At 50.7% G+C, this 15,097-nt stretch overlaps 1 protein-coding gene across 4 annotated transcripts in view; it reads left to right on the forward strand.

Annotated features, from left to right (window-relative positions):
• JCAD (junctional cadherin 5 associated) overlaps positions 1-15,097 on the forward strand; it is an 82,317-nt gene that overhangs the window by 57,206 nt on the left and 10,014 nt on the right. For all 4 annotated transcript variants that reach the window (XM_043563592.1, XM_043563590.1, XM_043563589.1 and 1 more), the window contains one exon: positions 10,963-14,705. In XM_043563592.1, the coding sequence (XP_043419527.1) occupies positions 10,963-14,705 (3,743 nt within the window). The remainder of the gene's footprint in view (positions 1-10,962; positions 14,706-15,097) is intronic.

Here is a 15,097-nt window from a genome sequence, read left to right on the forward strand (position 1 = left end):
ATGGAGCCTGGCTGGGCCTCCCCGAGGTGGGAATGAGAAAACTAGGAGCCAAGGCTGGTAGTCAGGTGACTTCTCTCAGGGTTGTGAGTTGTTCCCCTGGGGGGCGCTTTCACGCTGGGTCCCACCTTGTCTCCTGTCTCTGCATCTCCCCGCGCTTCTGCTCCCTCCTTTGCAGACCGGACTCTTCCCTTCACTGACGGTCCCTGCTTTCCAGTAACTGGCTCACAGTGACTTTTGTTCCGCTCTTGCCTCTATGTGACGGTTTAGCTCCAGACGGCCCTGGTGACTGCCACCCATGTCTCTTACGTTTTTGAGACAAGGAATCAGTATTTGGCCTTGGTTGGCACATCTCAGCCCTGTGCCATCAATGGGGACAGGGAGCAGGGGCTGATTAGGGGAAGGCAGGGTGGACGGGGAGGAGGGGATGACCAGATGTGGATGTCTGACCTTTACCTGCCCTCGATGAAGGGGCTACGGATGAGGGAGGTGAGTGCTGACCGTGTACCCCAAACCTGTTCTCTCTTCACAGGCCATTCATTTAGTAACTAGAGATTTGGCATTTCCCCCTTAAGTCGGGTACTCCAGAGACCTTCCCCTGATGCTAAACCACTCCTAAGTGGTCTCAGTTGGCAGATTGTGACGATGGAGATGCCGCAGGCTTTGCACGGACGTCACTCCCGTGGTACAGGAAGAACCTCACAGGCAGCGTCAGATGTCCCTGCAGAACTGATAGGTTCATAGCTGGAAAACCAGGAATGTCCTAAAACTGCACAGACAGTCAGCATTCCACTTATCAAATGACTTGGTGCCAGATTTTTCTTGTATCCTAATTTTTGCCGTCTAACCAACGACAGATACTTCTCGAGCGCATCCTATGTGGCATCTCTGTCCTCCCTCTGGCGATATGGAAAGGATGCTTCTGAAAGCTTACGTTTACATCCGTGTTCAGAGACCATAAAGAGAAGTATTCTCTAGTTCGTCAGTTTGCACGCACTTTAGCTATTTGTGCACCTACTGTGTTGTTCCAAGCCTCGCTTGCCAACACACGCACACGCGTGCATACACCCGGGCACAGACACGCGCACGCACGCCCACACCTGCCAAGATTAAGGAGAGAATAGAGGAAGTGGGCACGGGAGAAAAGCTAACTGTTATCTATACGTGGAGGAAACTGTGTACTTAAAATGTAAGTAGCCATAATTGAATAATACTTAGCTACCTTTAAAATATGTAAAAGACTGTTATCAGGCATTCACGGTTTCCTTACTGTGTTTCCTCTGAGAGACTATAATCAGAGGAAGCTGTAAAATAACTTAACGTAGCAGAAGTTTGGATCTGAAAGTCATACCATAATAGGTTCTTCTCTGCTTGGCCCCAGGAATTCTGATAAAGATGTTTGTCAGTTAACCCTGAGAATAACTTGTAATTCTCTCTTGTCATCAGCAGCAGTCATAACCGTGTAGAGACATAGCAATCTAGAAGAGCCTCTGATGTGGCGGTCGGGGGCCTCATCTCGGGAGGTTTATATTTGATTAGCAAACGTCCGTTCTAGATGGTGCTCCTGGGTATGGCAAACAGTCACTTTTCAGAGGCTTTCTAAGCTGCTGTCCAATCATATCCTGCTTATAATGGTTTCCCAAGAAGGAATGCTTCAAGTTTAACGTCTGTTTCTATATCTCTCTTTGTCTTTATGAAATTACATTTCCACAAGCTTCGCATCCTAATTATTAGGTGTTGTTGTTTTGACCTCTTCACAGAGAAAAGTGCCAGCTGTTTGAGCTGGTGAGCTCATGAACACACGTAAAGAGGCAGACCCCTGGTTTTTCCCATGGTCTTTTCAAGAACAAACCCTTCTTCTGGGGTGCTTTGTTCTTGTTGTTAGGCAGTGCAACCTTTCGGAAGTGCCTGGAGCCGGCCCCCTCTCCTGCAGACACTCTCAGGGTGCTTTCCCGTCTGCAGTTCTTCCCAATAAAAAGCAGGAGAGGAGACTTGTGGAAGAACAGAGAGGAGGATGAGGAGGTGCCTCTAGAAGAAATGGGAAGACTCCAGAAGCACAGTCTAGAACTTCATTTGTCTTGGTAGCTGGGCCTCCATCGAGAGAATTGTGAGTTGCGTTTCTTTGTCAGGTGGAGAACCGGGTTCGTAAGGAAGCCAGGACGTTTCCAAGTGAGAGGCACTGGATGGTAAGGATGTGAAACCTGGGTCCAAGAAAGCACTGCAGTTGGGTCTTCGGTTCTGGTTCACTTTGTTTCAGAGATGATGATGCCTCTGAGTGCTTGACGAAGAACAAAGAGCCTTAGACCAGAGTCTAGCTGAGGTACTGACAAGTACTTGATGTACATGACTGTGGGATCAGTGTCCTTATCTGTCTACACAGAGAGCCGACTGCTTCCTCCTAGCTCCTTCTGGCTCCGGTTTACCTTCCTTGGTGGCTGCCTCCCTCACTCTCACTGTCGTAAGCTTCGCTTCTGAGGCACAGAGTGCTCCATAGACCGCCACGTGAGCGTGGGGGTGCCGACAGACTCGTGAAAGGGAAGTGAGGAACTCGGAGTGGTTTGTTTCATTTCATTGTCGATGGCGGCAGTGTGTGGATTGCGCCAGTGAAGACATTTTACCTTGGTGAAAGAATATCCCTGTTAAAGAGAAAATAGGAAAATACTGAGACAGTCTGCTTCACCTATTGGAGTTATGTGCAAAAAAAGGGATCAGAGCTTGCTCTTCCTGCTTTGTTGTAATAAACTAAATATTGGTTTTGTTCGACATCATCATTGTGGAAACGGGTGTAGCTTCTTCCTTAGAGACCAGCCATCACCGGAGGGGCAGAGTCTTGTTATGACAGTCAGCTATATCATTATTTCCTGTTATTGTGAAGGCCCATTGATTACAACTTCAAAAAAGACAATACGGGCCGAAAATAATCATCACATAAGGCAAACACTCAGTTCTTTCTCTCTTTCCTTTGTGCCCCTTACCTCCTTCCTTGATGTAAGGAAAAGAATTTCAAAATTATCTACTCTGCTGAGAATTTATTTTAATTGGGTTAATAATAGTAGTGATTGTTTAAAAAAAAAACCAAGGGCTTATTGTGTGTCAGGCACTCTGCTAAACAGTTTAAATGCATTATCTCATTAAGCCCTCCCAACAAACCCAAAAAGGAAGGAACTACTCCCGTCCCTTGAGTATAAGTGAAGAATGAGAGGCAAAAGCCAAGTGAAGTATCTTGCCGAAGGCTCTGATTGGAAAGCCCGCGCCCGGGCCAGGGGCTCACGCTCCCTGGTGGCTTGCCTCACTCTCCCCATTGGCATACTGAGAAGTCCAAAGCCACCGACGCTCCCGTCAGCCCTGTCGACTCCGAGTAGCCCTCCCTGGGGGGCAGGCACAGGTACACTGGGCTCCCTCCGGCCTGACTGCAGGCCCCATCTCTTTCCCCTCTGCTCTGCCTAAGCCCTGTCTTCCGGAAGCTCAGACATTCATCAGAAGGTGATTAGGAACCAGCAGTAAATGCAGCCTACCATTCTTGTTGAGACTGAATTTTTGCTAAATAGTGATATGCATTCATAGTGTTTCCAGAACAGCCTCATCTTTCCTGACTGATCTTTACGGTAACCTTCGTAGGTTAGGCTTAATCTTCTCCTGACTCCTTTTTCCCCTTTCCAAAATTACCTTTTTATTACCCTGTGTCAGAGGGTTACTTACCCAGTATAGTGTATCGAATATACCAAGGCACACTGAAAAATAAAATTGCAGGCTTCCGGGCCCAGAGAGCATTAAGAGCAAATTCTGTAGCAGCAGATGGCTGACCCTCTCACGGAAACATGGCAAACATCTCACACGGGGCTGGTGAATATGAGTCACTCTGAAGAGATGCCCCAACGCCTCTGCCAATCTCCAAGAGAAGAGCTTCTCCCTTGAGGAGTATGAGGCTCCTTAAATGACCCGTTCCACCTTTATGCTCAGACTGTGCATTTGGACTAGGGCATGGCTTTTGAAGGAACAGAATTGGCACAGCTGTCCCCTGGTCCAGGACATGCCCACTGGTGTGGGAAGGCGGACGGCCATACTGGCATCTGCTAGGCCAGCGGGCAGGCTTGCTAACTGGAAGAAATCACTGGACCAGGAGACCACTTGGGTGGAACCTCCCACCCTCCATGCAGGCCTCCGAGGGAAGCCCAGTTGGCTAGACTTTGGGGGCTGCTCACGGGGAACCAGGTTCGGGATTTTGTTCATGGAGGAGGGAGGGCATCTCTCCCACGCCCTCCCGTATCGACACAGAGCTAGGCTGTAGTGTGCCTGGATGGTAACAAGTTGGTACAGCTGAGGACCGTGGCGTCAGAAGATTATCCTGGAATGTGTGAAACCATGGTTGAAAGTCATGTCAGAGGGGGGACCTGGTGGTTCGGTTGCTTAAGCGTCCAACTCTTGATTTTGGCTCAGGTCATGATCTCACGGTCTGTGAGTTCGAGCTCCGCGTCGGGCACTGTGCTGGCAGCCTGGAGCCTGCTTGGGATTCTCTTTCTTGCTCTCTCTCTGCCCCTCCCCAACTTGTGTGCATGCTCTCTCTCTCTCTCTTTCTCTCTCAAAATGAATAAATAAACTTACAAAAAGTCATGTCAAATATTGCCAATCTACATAGGCTTTTACTTTTTTTAAAAGAAGGACAGTATTTTCTGTTGTGGTTGAAAAGGAGTCCTGAGAGCACTAATAGAAATGTCTCCGGAGGTTTTTCATCATTAGCTTTTATTACTTCAGTGAATGGGTTTGCCTGTTTTCCTTTAGACATGTTGTTTTTCACATGTTCACATTTCAGATATGTCCCAAGCAGTTTCTTATCAGTTGTTTCGTTGCTATCATGTCTCTTTTCTGTGATAAGGCATGGAGCTGTTAGCAAGTGTAACTTCTGTCTCACCTCGGTCCTGTTTTCCCAGGGGCTCTGTATAAAGACCCTGCTTGTCTCGTTGAACTTGTCCACACAATTTATTTGAGCTCTCACATTCCTCTTTGTTTTTCTTATCTTTTTCCCACCCTGTATTAATGTGTTCAGCATGTTTTTGTAAAACGTCCCATTGTTAACTTTTTTAAGATGTAAATTATTAGGTCTCATTTTTTTAAAAAGACAAATTTGATCTCATCTTATTTCCTCAAAGGTATTAGAAAACATATTCTTGGCCTTGAAGCCATGTGAGGGAGGACACAATTGAGCCAGGAATGGACATCATGCATGGTAGCCAGTAGATATCCAGGCTGATAACTTGTCCGAGGGAGAAATTTACAAAACTGCCACCATGTGGGGTCCACTCACGCCTGTCAGACTCAGGCTTATACTGGGTACAGAATAGATGTTTGTTAAATAAGGTCTTTAGCACTATATCCTATGGCTTAATTTTAAAATAGATTATTTAAGGGGCACCTGGGTGGCTCCGTCTGTTAAGCATCCAACTTCAGCTCAGGTCATGATCTTGCGGTCTGTGAGTTTGAGCCCCGCATCGGGCTCTGTGCTGACAGCTCCGAGTCTGGAGCCTGGTTCGGATTCTGTGTCTCCCTCTGTCTCTCTGCCCATCCCCCCCACCCCCAAAAAATAAGCAATTAAAAAAACAGATTATATAAGATTTCCCAGATGACCTGTGTTTACCTTAAATTGGGATTTTGGTGTATTGTACAAAGGAAGAAAGGTTAATCCAGAATGCTTAGCCATTTGGGTTAGTCAGGGCAGATTTGACAAAGGTTATAGAGTGTAACCTTTTTAGGTGGGCAGGGAAGAAAACAGACTGCATTACTTGTGTAGGTAGTTAGGGTCTGATTATATTCTTGCCCTATTTATGTCATTTTTTATTTGTCTTCTGATGGTGCTCATGGCACTTACATAGACAAATAGCACCTCGGGAGTCCAGCTACCTCTTGGCACTTAAGCACGCCACATGTTTACTGAGAAACCAGAATTTCCATTGGGAAAATGGGCAAAAGCGACACTGTGGATTTTTCCCCTAAAGTCGGTGTCCCGGCAACATGTTTATGGGACTGTAAGGATCATGTGTGAGTGGTGCTGATTAAAGCCATTAAAGCCATGTGGTATCCACTCCCCGTCAGCTGAGGAATCAAGGCAGGAGAGGAGATTCTGAAGCAAGGCATCAGCCACACACGTCAATTATTCGTTTTACTCTCTCTTAATCGGGGCTGTGACAACTGTCACCCCAGAAGCGGTTCATCCCCTAGCGTTTCTCGGCACATCTGTGATGGACGGGCGGTCATGGAGGAGTTCGTAAGGGAAGGGCCCGTGGCCTCTGGGGTTCAGGAGGGGGGTTCCTTGGCTCACCAGGGTGGGGACAGGAGACGTGCACGCAGGGCTGAGGGTGGTGGCTTCCACGGGAACCATCCTTATGGAACCCGACCCGAGAGGTGTTCTGTTATGCATTCAAAGCCTGAGTGCCCAAAACGTGATTTTGATAACGACTAAAGCCGTGAAGACGTTGACCTTCAGCCACGCCCAGGGTTAACACAGCTGTCACTACGTGTAAGAAGTAAACGCAGAAGCACTTAGGCTGCTCAGTGGCAAATGCTTTACCTCAAATTGATCTGAAATCTTTTCTACTTTTTCAACCCTTTCATTCAGTGGCTGCTTAAAAAGTTACCTGGGAGTGGGAGTGGGGGCAGGACTTGAAGAGCAACCCTCACTTACTAAGGCAAGGAAGTAATTCCAAGACACTACTGCTACTACTATTAATAATGATGGCATGCCTTGGAGATATTTTGGGTTGGGTTATGAATTTTTTGGTTTTCTGATGCATATTAAAGCAACGTGTACACCATACTATAGTCTATTAAGTGTGCAACAGTGTTACATTTGAAAAAGCAGAGTATATACCTTAATTTAAAATATCACTAGGGGTGCCTGGGTGGATCAGTCGGTTGAGCATCCAAGTTTTGATTTGGGCTCAGGTCAAGTTCCCAGGGTCGTGGGACTGAGCCCCGTGTCAGGCTCTGTGCTGAGCATGGAATCCACTTAGGATTCTCTCTCTTTCCCCCTCTACCCCACTCATGCTCTCTCTCCACAATAAAAAAAAAAAGCAAAAAAACATATTGCTGAATTGGGGTGCTTGGCTGGCTCTGTCAGTAGAACATACAACTTAAAAACAATTTTTTTTAATGTTTATTTCTGAGAGAGAGAGAAAGAGTGCAAGGGAGGAGGGGCAGAGAGAGAGGGAGACACAGAATCCGAAGCAGGCTCCAGGCTCTGAGCTGTCAGCACAGATCCCAACATGGGGCTCGAACTCATGAACCACGAGATCATGACCTGAGCCAAAGTCAGACGTCCAACCGACTGAGCCACCCAGGCACCCCAGAACATGTAACTGTTTATCTCAGGGTTGTGAGCTCGAGCCTCATGTTGGGTGTAGAGATTACTTAAAAAAAAATAAAATAAAGCATTAAAATATTGCTGAAAATGCTGACCATCATCTGAGCTTTCAGTGAATCTTCCTTTTGCTGGTGGAGGGTCTTGCCTCGAGGTTGATGGCTGCTGACTGATCAGGGCGCTGGCTGCTGAAGGCAGGGGTGGCTGTAGTTTCTAGAAATAAGACAACAGTGAAGTTTGCCACATTATTGACTCTTTCTTTCGCAGTTGGTCTGTAAGATGCGATACTGTTTGATAGCACTCGACCCACAGTGGAACTTCTTTCACTATTGGACTGAATCCTCCCAGACCCTGCCTCTGCTTTATCAGCTGAGTTTATGGCATATTCTCCATGTTTTGCTGTCACTTCAACAGTCTTCACCAGGAGTAGACCCCATCTCAGGAAACCACTTTCTCTACTCATCCATAGGAAGCAACTTCTCATCCATTGAGCTTTGATCACAAGGTGGCAGCAATTCAGCCCCATCTTCAGGCTCGGCTTGTAATACCAGTTCTCCTGTTGTTTCCAGCCCATCTGCAGGGACTTCCTCCACTCAAGGCTTGAATGCTCAATTTGTAAAAAAAAAAAAACAAAAAAAACCAAAAAAAAAAAACGTAGTATCTGTGAAGCACGATAAAGCGAGGTATGTCCGTGATCGTAATGATGGATGTTTACTATGCATTTACCATCCGTATTTACCATCCTGGCTCCCGCAGAGCGGCAGCCTCCTCCTGTGTGTTGGGAGTGGTTCCCCTTCAGCCAGTCCCCACCGTTGTCCCCTCCAAGGCCTTCCCCTGCTGTCGCCCGGACTCCTCCCTGTTCACACCGTCCTCTCTCTACCACCTGTCGGCTGCAAAGTGGGCTGTGTTGTAGAAGTCGTTTGGAACCACAAATGACACCTAAGCACATGAAAAAAAAAAAAAAAGGTAACCTCAGAAGTAATCAAGGAAATGCAAATTAAAACCAATCAGGAGTTACTTGCACTTCTATAATAAGGAAACAAATTGACTGGAAAACCCAGAGATGGAAAAAATCAGCAAGACTGGTGCCCTGCACTGCAGGTGGGAGAGTAAATTGGAACCGAGGGCAGATCTGACGATATAGACAACATAATGCCCCCAACCCACTAATTCCTTTTCTAAGGATTTATTCTACATAACCTGAGACACGCTCAGTGTTTGTGAATGACAGTGTTTCTCAAAGCGTTTAGAATATAATCTACGTAGATGCCCAGCGGTGGTTAAGTGAGTCATGTGCATATGACACAATACTCTTCAACTGTTAAAATTATGCACTTGAGGAATTTTTCATTACATTAGGAGAAGTAAAACGGAGTGGCTAACTGAATGGGCTTCATGGAGGGTCACACTTCCTGGGTTTGAATCTTTCCCTGTTACTTACAAGCTGTACCACTTGAGAGAGCTGTCAAAAGCTCTCTGTGCCTCGGTTTCCTTATCTGTAAAAGGGAGAGAGAACAGTGGTTATAAAATTTAAAGGAAATAATTCGTCACACAGGGCCAGAACTTACAGCATAAGCGCCCAAGTGCATGTTAATGTTACATTACTTCTGTACCTCAGTTTCCTCCTCTGTCAATGGGAATGACATCAGTTCCTATCTCCCGAGGGGTGCGGGTGCGCAAATGTACTGAAAGCACTAAGCATGGGCTGAGCACAGAGTAACCGCCACGCAAGTGACAGCTGCTGTTTGCGCTGTGAGTGCAGGGAAACGTTCACAGAAAACCAGATCCCTCGTAGAGAACCAAGACTACTTGAGAACCCACATCTTCACCCACACAAAGACTGGAAGATATATATCAAGATAACTATCTCTGGGGGGAAAGATTCCATGGCGGTTTTGTTTTTTGTTCTTTCCTCTATTTTCTGAATTTTCAACAACAGCTACATATTACTTTTATAATTTACAAAACGAATAGCAGTTTTGGAGCTGGAACATTGTCCGTGTAGCCTATGGTTAATCAGAGTAGGGGAGTGTGCCAAAGCTTCCTTCCAGTTGATGGTTTTTCTGTGTTAGCGTCCTGGTCTCTGGTCACTTGTACACAGAGCTGACTGTCGCAGACAGTGTAACAGTTGTTCGGATTTTTTTTTCGCCAGCTGCATTAGAGCAGTGATTCCAAACTCTGGCTGATGCTTCTAGAATCGCTTGAGGAGATTTTGAAATATACTGGTGGCTGCTGGCTGGTCTGATTAGATCAAGATATTTGGGGGGTGGGCCTTAGGCATTAGCATTTCGCAAAGGCTCTCGAGGACATTTCTGCTGTGCAGCCTGGTGATGGGGGGCGACCTAGAAGTAGGCTGGCGTTTGACACACCCTGTCCCACCTGGCAGGGGCTTCTGCCACATGGACAGAGCCCCCCTTCTTCTGGTCAGAGTCAGCCCGAGCCGTATTCCCACATCACCTAAGTTAAGACTCGCCTGGAGGGCTCATTACAAAAATGTGGGCACCTGGACCCTAATCCAGACCTACTGAATCTGAACTTTGACAGGAGTGACGTGGTCGTGTGTGTATTTACTGAGCCCGCTGGGTGATTCTTGCCATCAGGGAAGTGTGGGAACCCGGCTGAAGTCCTGGTTCCATCTCAGCTGCACACTGGGAATATCAGGGGCGCCTAGAAACACGCCGATGCTGGGTGTCCCTCCTGCCTCCACAATTCTGACGCAGTGGAGCTGGGACACTGTCTGGGCCTCGGGACTTGTGAAGTCATGGTTCCCAACAACTAGCAGTGATGGTTCTCACAGTGGGGTGCTGGGACCCCATCGCTTGGGCACATGTTAGAAATGCACATTGGGGAGGGGCACCTGAGTGGCTCAGTCAGTTAAGCGTCCAGCTCTTGATTTTGGCTCGGGTCATGATCTCATGGTTTGTGGGATCAAGCCCCACATTGAGCTCTGCACTGACAGCACGGAGCCTGCTTGGGATTCTCTCTCTCCTCCACTCTCTCTGTGCCCCCAACCTCAAAAAAAAAAAAAAAATCAAAACTTAAAAAAAAAAGAAATGCAAATTGTAGAGCTGCCCCCCTCCACCCCCCGCCCCGAAGCTGCTGAAGCAGAAACTGGGGATAGGACACAGCAGTCTGTGCCTTAGCAGCCCTCTCATGATTCCTGCTCATGCTGACGAACCACCGCTCTAGGATGGGGCTGTGAGAAGCAGGTTCCCAGACCGACTCCTGAGAGAACTCAGTGGTCTGGCCTCTGTGGGGCGTGGACTCCCAGTGGCCCATGACCACACTTGAGAAATACTACTTGCGAGTTTACCCTTGCTCCCTTGGGCATTTCAAACTTGTAAGGGCCTCGACATCTGTCAAGTACCACCAGTGGCCTGATGCTCTTGTGGGAAGCCTACTGCTGAGACTCCTAGGCCCTCGGTGGCAAAACACGTGGCTGCCTTCCAACCATAATTAGTTGGGACGTGTTTTCTTTAAAGTCAGTAAGTACTCTGGTTAGGAATACACTTTTCAGAAGTACTGACCTGAGTTTGACTCAGAAGCAGACACATCCACATTTCTTCCGTGTGGTTCTTCCCCTGCTATAACTTCCACGCCTCTCTGTTTTATAGGTTTTATCATCAGCCCGTGCTGAGGTGGTCCTCTCAGCCCCAGACCGCTCACGACCACGCCTACTGGAGAAGAAAAGGACAGGAGGTCGGTGGCTTGCTGGGGCCAAGGGCCCGAGAAGACCCAGAGGTCAGAGGGATGGCCCAAGCCCACAGTCTGCCCGTTCACATGAGGGAGGGCCCATGGGAAGTTGGAGGAAGGACAGAGAACGTGATGAAGAAGGCAGTTTGGGAAGAAGAGCTGAGAATGGCAGGACCTGCCAAGTGGCAGAATATAAGCCTGGAGAGCTGGAACCAGCCAAGGAAATTAGGGAGGCAAATGTCTGATGGTGATGGGGAGAGACTGTTTCAAGATCTGTACCCATTCGTGCAAGGAGAACATGTGCTGAATTCCCAAAGCAAAGGGAAATCCCAGTCATTGCCCAGGGTTCTTTCCCCCGAGGGCCTGAGTTGCATGGAAATTCCCATTCCATTAAATGACGGACATTTTCCAGGTGTTCCTAAAATGCCATTTTATCCCCCAAATTGTGCGCCAAATTTGGAATCCAAAAGGAACCCCGAGAAGGGGGGTTCCTCGGTCCCTTTCCCCCGGCCTAAGTTTGGGAGACCCCTCAAGCCTCCACCTTACGACTCCCACCAACACTCCAGGGCGGGCGTGGAGGCCAGTGACTCTCTGGACAGTCAGCAGGCGGACTTGTGCGTCTCCTACTTGACCAAATCCAGTGAGCCCCGGCTGGAGCTGTGCGCGCCTGACTCTAGTTTGGAGCCTCCCGTGTACGTGCCTCCGCCATCGTACAGGTCGCCGCCCCAGCACATCGCAAACCCCTACGCGGAGGACACAGTGCCTGGGCCCGTGTGTGGTCCCCGTCAGCAGCAGCATCCGTTGGAGCCGGCCGGCCCCCCTGGCACCGGGAATGAGTATGGTGCAAGCCCACACTCTCCTCGCGGGGTCCCTCAGCAGCCCCGGCCGACCACCGCGTACGACGGCTCCGTTCTGTATATTCCCTTTGATGACCCACGGATACGGCATTTTAAACTGGCCCGCCCCCGGGGTTTCTGTCAAGAAACAACAGGCAACGAGAAGTCCTACAACTCTAGTCCCAGCACTGCCCCGGCCCCCGCTCATGGAAACGGTCAACACGATGGTGCCGTTTTGAGCCCACAGAGTGTGAGAACCTCGCCGGGGGGTGTGAGCGGCCCGGCCACTGCCGATCCCAGTCCCTGGTGGCTGTGGGACCAGCTCCCCAGGGATGCGGAAAATGGCGCTCCTGACCAAAGAGCCCACGGCGCCGTGGGGGGACAGTGGCCTGCCCTGGACGGCGGCCGGGGCGGGCACACAGAAGGCCTCGTCTCCCCCCCCAGCCCGCAGGGCGAGAGTACCTGTGAAACTCGAACCAAGCTCAAGAAGTTCGAAACTGGGATTCGGACCAAGAAAAGTTCAAAGAAGAAAATGAACGAGACAATATTTTGTTTGGTTTCCATCCCAGTTAAATCAGAATCACATCTGCCAGATATAGATACGAACAACAATGACTTAAAACAGGGCACTGATAAAAGGAATGGGCTTGATAAGAGCGCAGCTTTGCAGGAACAAAGTCTGCTGAGCATGTCTTCCACCGACCTGGAGCTGCAGGCACTCACAGGAAGCATGGTGGGGAGAACAGAGTTCCAGAAACAAGATCTGGGGGAACCAGAAGAAGGCAAACAAACAAATGACCTCAGATTCATTCACCCTGCACAACACAGAGAGCTCAAGTATTCTGGCTCGTGGCCAGGGCACCAGTACAGAGATCAGCAAACCCAAACCACTTTTGCAGAGGAGTCCAGAAGCGCGCTGCCCCTCCCCGGTCAGAAGCCGGGAGGCTCACCAAAAGCAGTGCTGACTCCAAAATACTCAGACCCTCTCGTCTCTGAGGCTCACGCGCCCACGGAGTTAGCTCCCGGCGACCGAAACGAGAGGCCAAGTGCTCATCACCCGAAAGGCCAAATGTCCCTCAGCCCCTCCAGCAACAGTGCTTTCTCAAGGACTTCCTCCTGCGTAAGCCAGGCACCTGTTTCAAAAGCCGGGCCCAGTCAGGCCTGCGCCGAGGGCCGTGGCCGCAGAGCCAGCCCCGTGCCCAGGGGCGACGTGGTGAAGGGGGAGACCACCGGCCCGTGCAACAGCAAACAGCTGTTTGGTCAGTTTCTCCTGAAGCCAGTTAGCCGCCGTCCCTGGGATTTGATTAGCCAGCTAGAGAGTTTTAACAAGGAGCTTCAGGAAGAGGAAGAGAGCAGTCCTAGCGGCAGCGACAGCGACAGCAGCAGCGAGGACAGTGACACAGAGTGGCAGCCCGAAGGCCATGCTGAGGCCACGGGCAAGCACTGGGGCTGCAGGGGAGACGGCCAGGCGTGGAGGGTTGAGGAGCCCGGGGCCAGGCCGGGAAGAGCCAAGAGTAAGTCTGAAAGCTGGAGCGAGGGGCAGAAGCCTGGCTGGCCTGGCACCCGTGCTCAGTGCCCGGGCCCCGTGGAGGTGGAAGGAGGCCGGGGGGCGGCGGTGGCGGCACACGGAGGCCCGATCGCCGACGAGGGAAACCAGGAGGTGGACCACGCACTGAACACCGAGCCAGCCATCAGCCCAGGTCCTGTGAAGAGAGCGGCTTCCTCCAGGTCAGGTGACACAAAACCAGTGCCCTCGTCGGATCCAGACTCGCTGAGGCAGCCCCCGGGAAGCCAGGCACTGCCCCGTGTTCCCATTTCTGCCGAGCTGAGCCCAGCGACCCCTCGGAAGGCCGGTGGCGAGGAGGGGAGGAGCCCGCCGGTCCCGCTCGCTCTCGCCAGCAAACCCCGAGGGCTCTCGGCGCCGGACTTGAGGTCTGTGGGACTGACGCGGGCACAGGAGCAGAGCGCCGGGAAGTCAGATGTGTCTTCAGGTGAAGCCAGTGCAATAGAAATCCCCCCAAATGAGTCCCTTCAAGCAAGGGCTGCGAGGATCCTGGGCATCGAGGTGGCCGTGGAGTCCCTGCTGCCAGGCACCAGGAGAACAGGACAGGACCAGCACCCCGAGCCTGACGGAGGTGGCCGCGGGCCGGAGGCCCCCAGGGAGGAGCCTGGGTCCGGTTCACAGCTGGATGACCCCGCAGCGTCCCCTGATGCCTTTTACGGCAGGAGAAAGTGCGGCTGGACCCAAAGCCCTCTCTTTGTAGGGGAAAGGGACAGCGCCCGTCGCGCTGCCCTGGCCGCTGAGCCCTCGGGTGCGGACGGGACTGTCCCCAGCAAGGCCCCCAGCCCCGAGCCTCAGTACAGTCCCCAAGAGTCCAGGTCCTTCAATCCCAAGGACATGGGGACAAAACCACCCTTCAAGTCCACCCTGTTCCATTTTATAGAAAGGACCCCAAATATGCCAGGCTCAGAAAAGAGGCTCAGAAGCACTTCCAAAGTGATTGAAAGTTTACAAGAAAAACTAGCTTCGCCCCCTAGGAGAGCAGACCCCGGCCGCTTGATGAGGATGAAGGAGGTGAGCTCCGTGTCCCGGATGAGGCTCCTGACCTCCCGGAGCGCTGACTCCACGGAGGAGGCCGAGGAACCGAAGGCCGAGAGGGACCCCGGGATGCAGCCCGGAGGCCCGGTGTCTCTGAACGCCGGGGACCTGGCTCGGGAGGCCGGGCTCCCGCTCGTGGTCTCCAAGGGCGCCCTCCCGCCGGAAGAAGACGGTCGTCCAATGGCACACGGGGAGAAGAAGACCGTCCATCAGGATTTCTGGTGCCCAGGTGAGGAGTCAGTGTGCAGGCAGGCGTTGCAGAGTATTAGTGTGGTGCTCTGAGCGTGTCACGCCAGGCTGGTGGATGATACCAGTCCTGCGCTGGTGAAGCTGATACTGTGCATTGTTGCCCCCAAAGATTCTCCATTGTCCAAAGAATTATCCGGAGGCTTTCCTTAAAAAATCAAGATCGGTAGTGTACCGTAAATGGTTGTATATTTACGGAAATTCCTTATGCAAGCAGCTGTATATAGGTATCTATACAGACACATTTTGGGCCCCGTACCGTGCAGAGGTAAATCAGTAAAGTACTGGAACTGTGCTGCTGTACCACGATGAATCTTGTAGGAGGCGACAGTGTGTGCTCTGCACCCTCCCCGAAGACAAGCGCTCCCCCCAGAC

Source organism: Prionailurus bengalensis, chromosome B4 (genome assembly GCF_016509475.1).
Source record: "Prionailurus bengalensis isolate Pbe53 chromosome B4, Fcat_Pben_1.1_paternal_pri, whole genome shotgun sequence".
Lineage (NCBI taxonomy): Eukaryota > Metazoa > Chordata > Mammalia > Carnivora > Felidae > Prionailurus > Prionailurus bengalensis.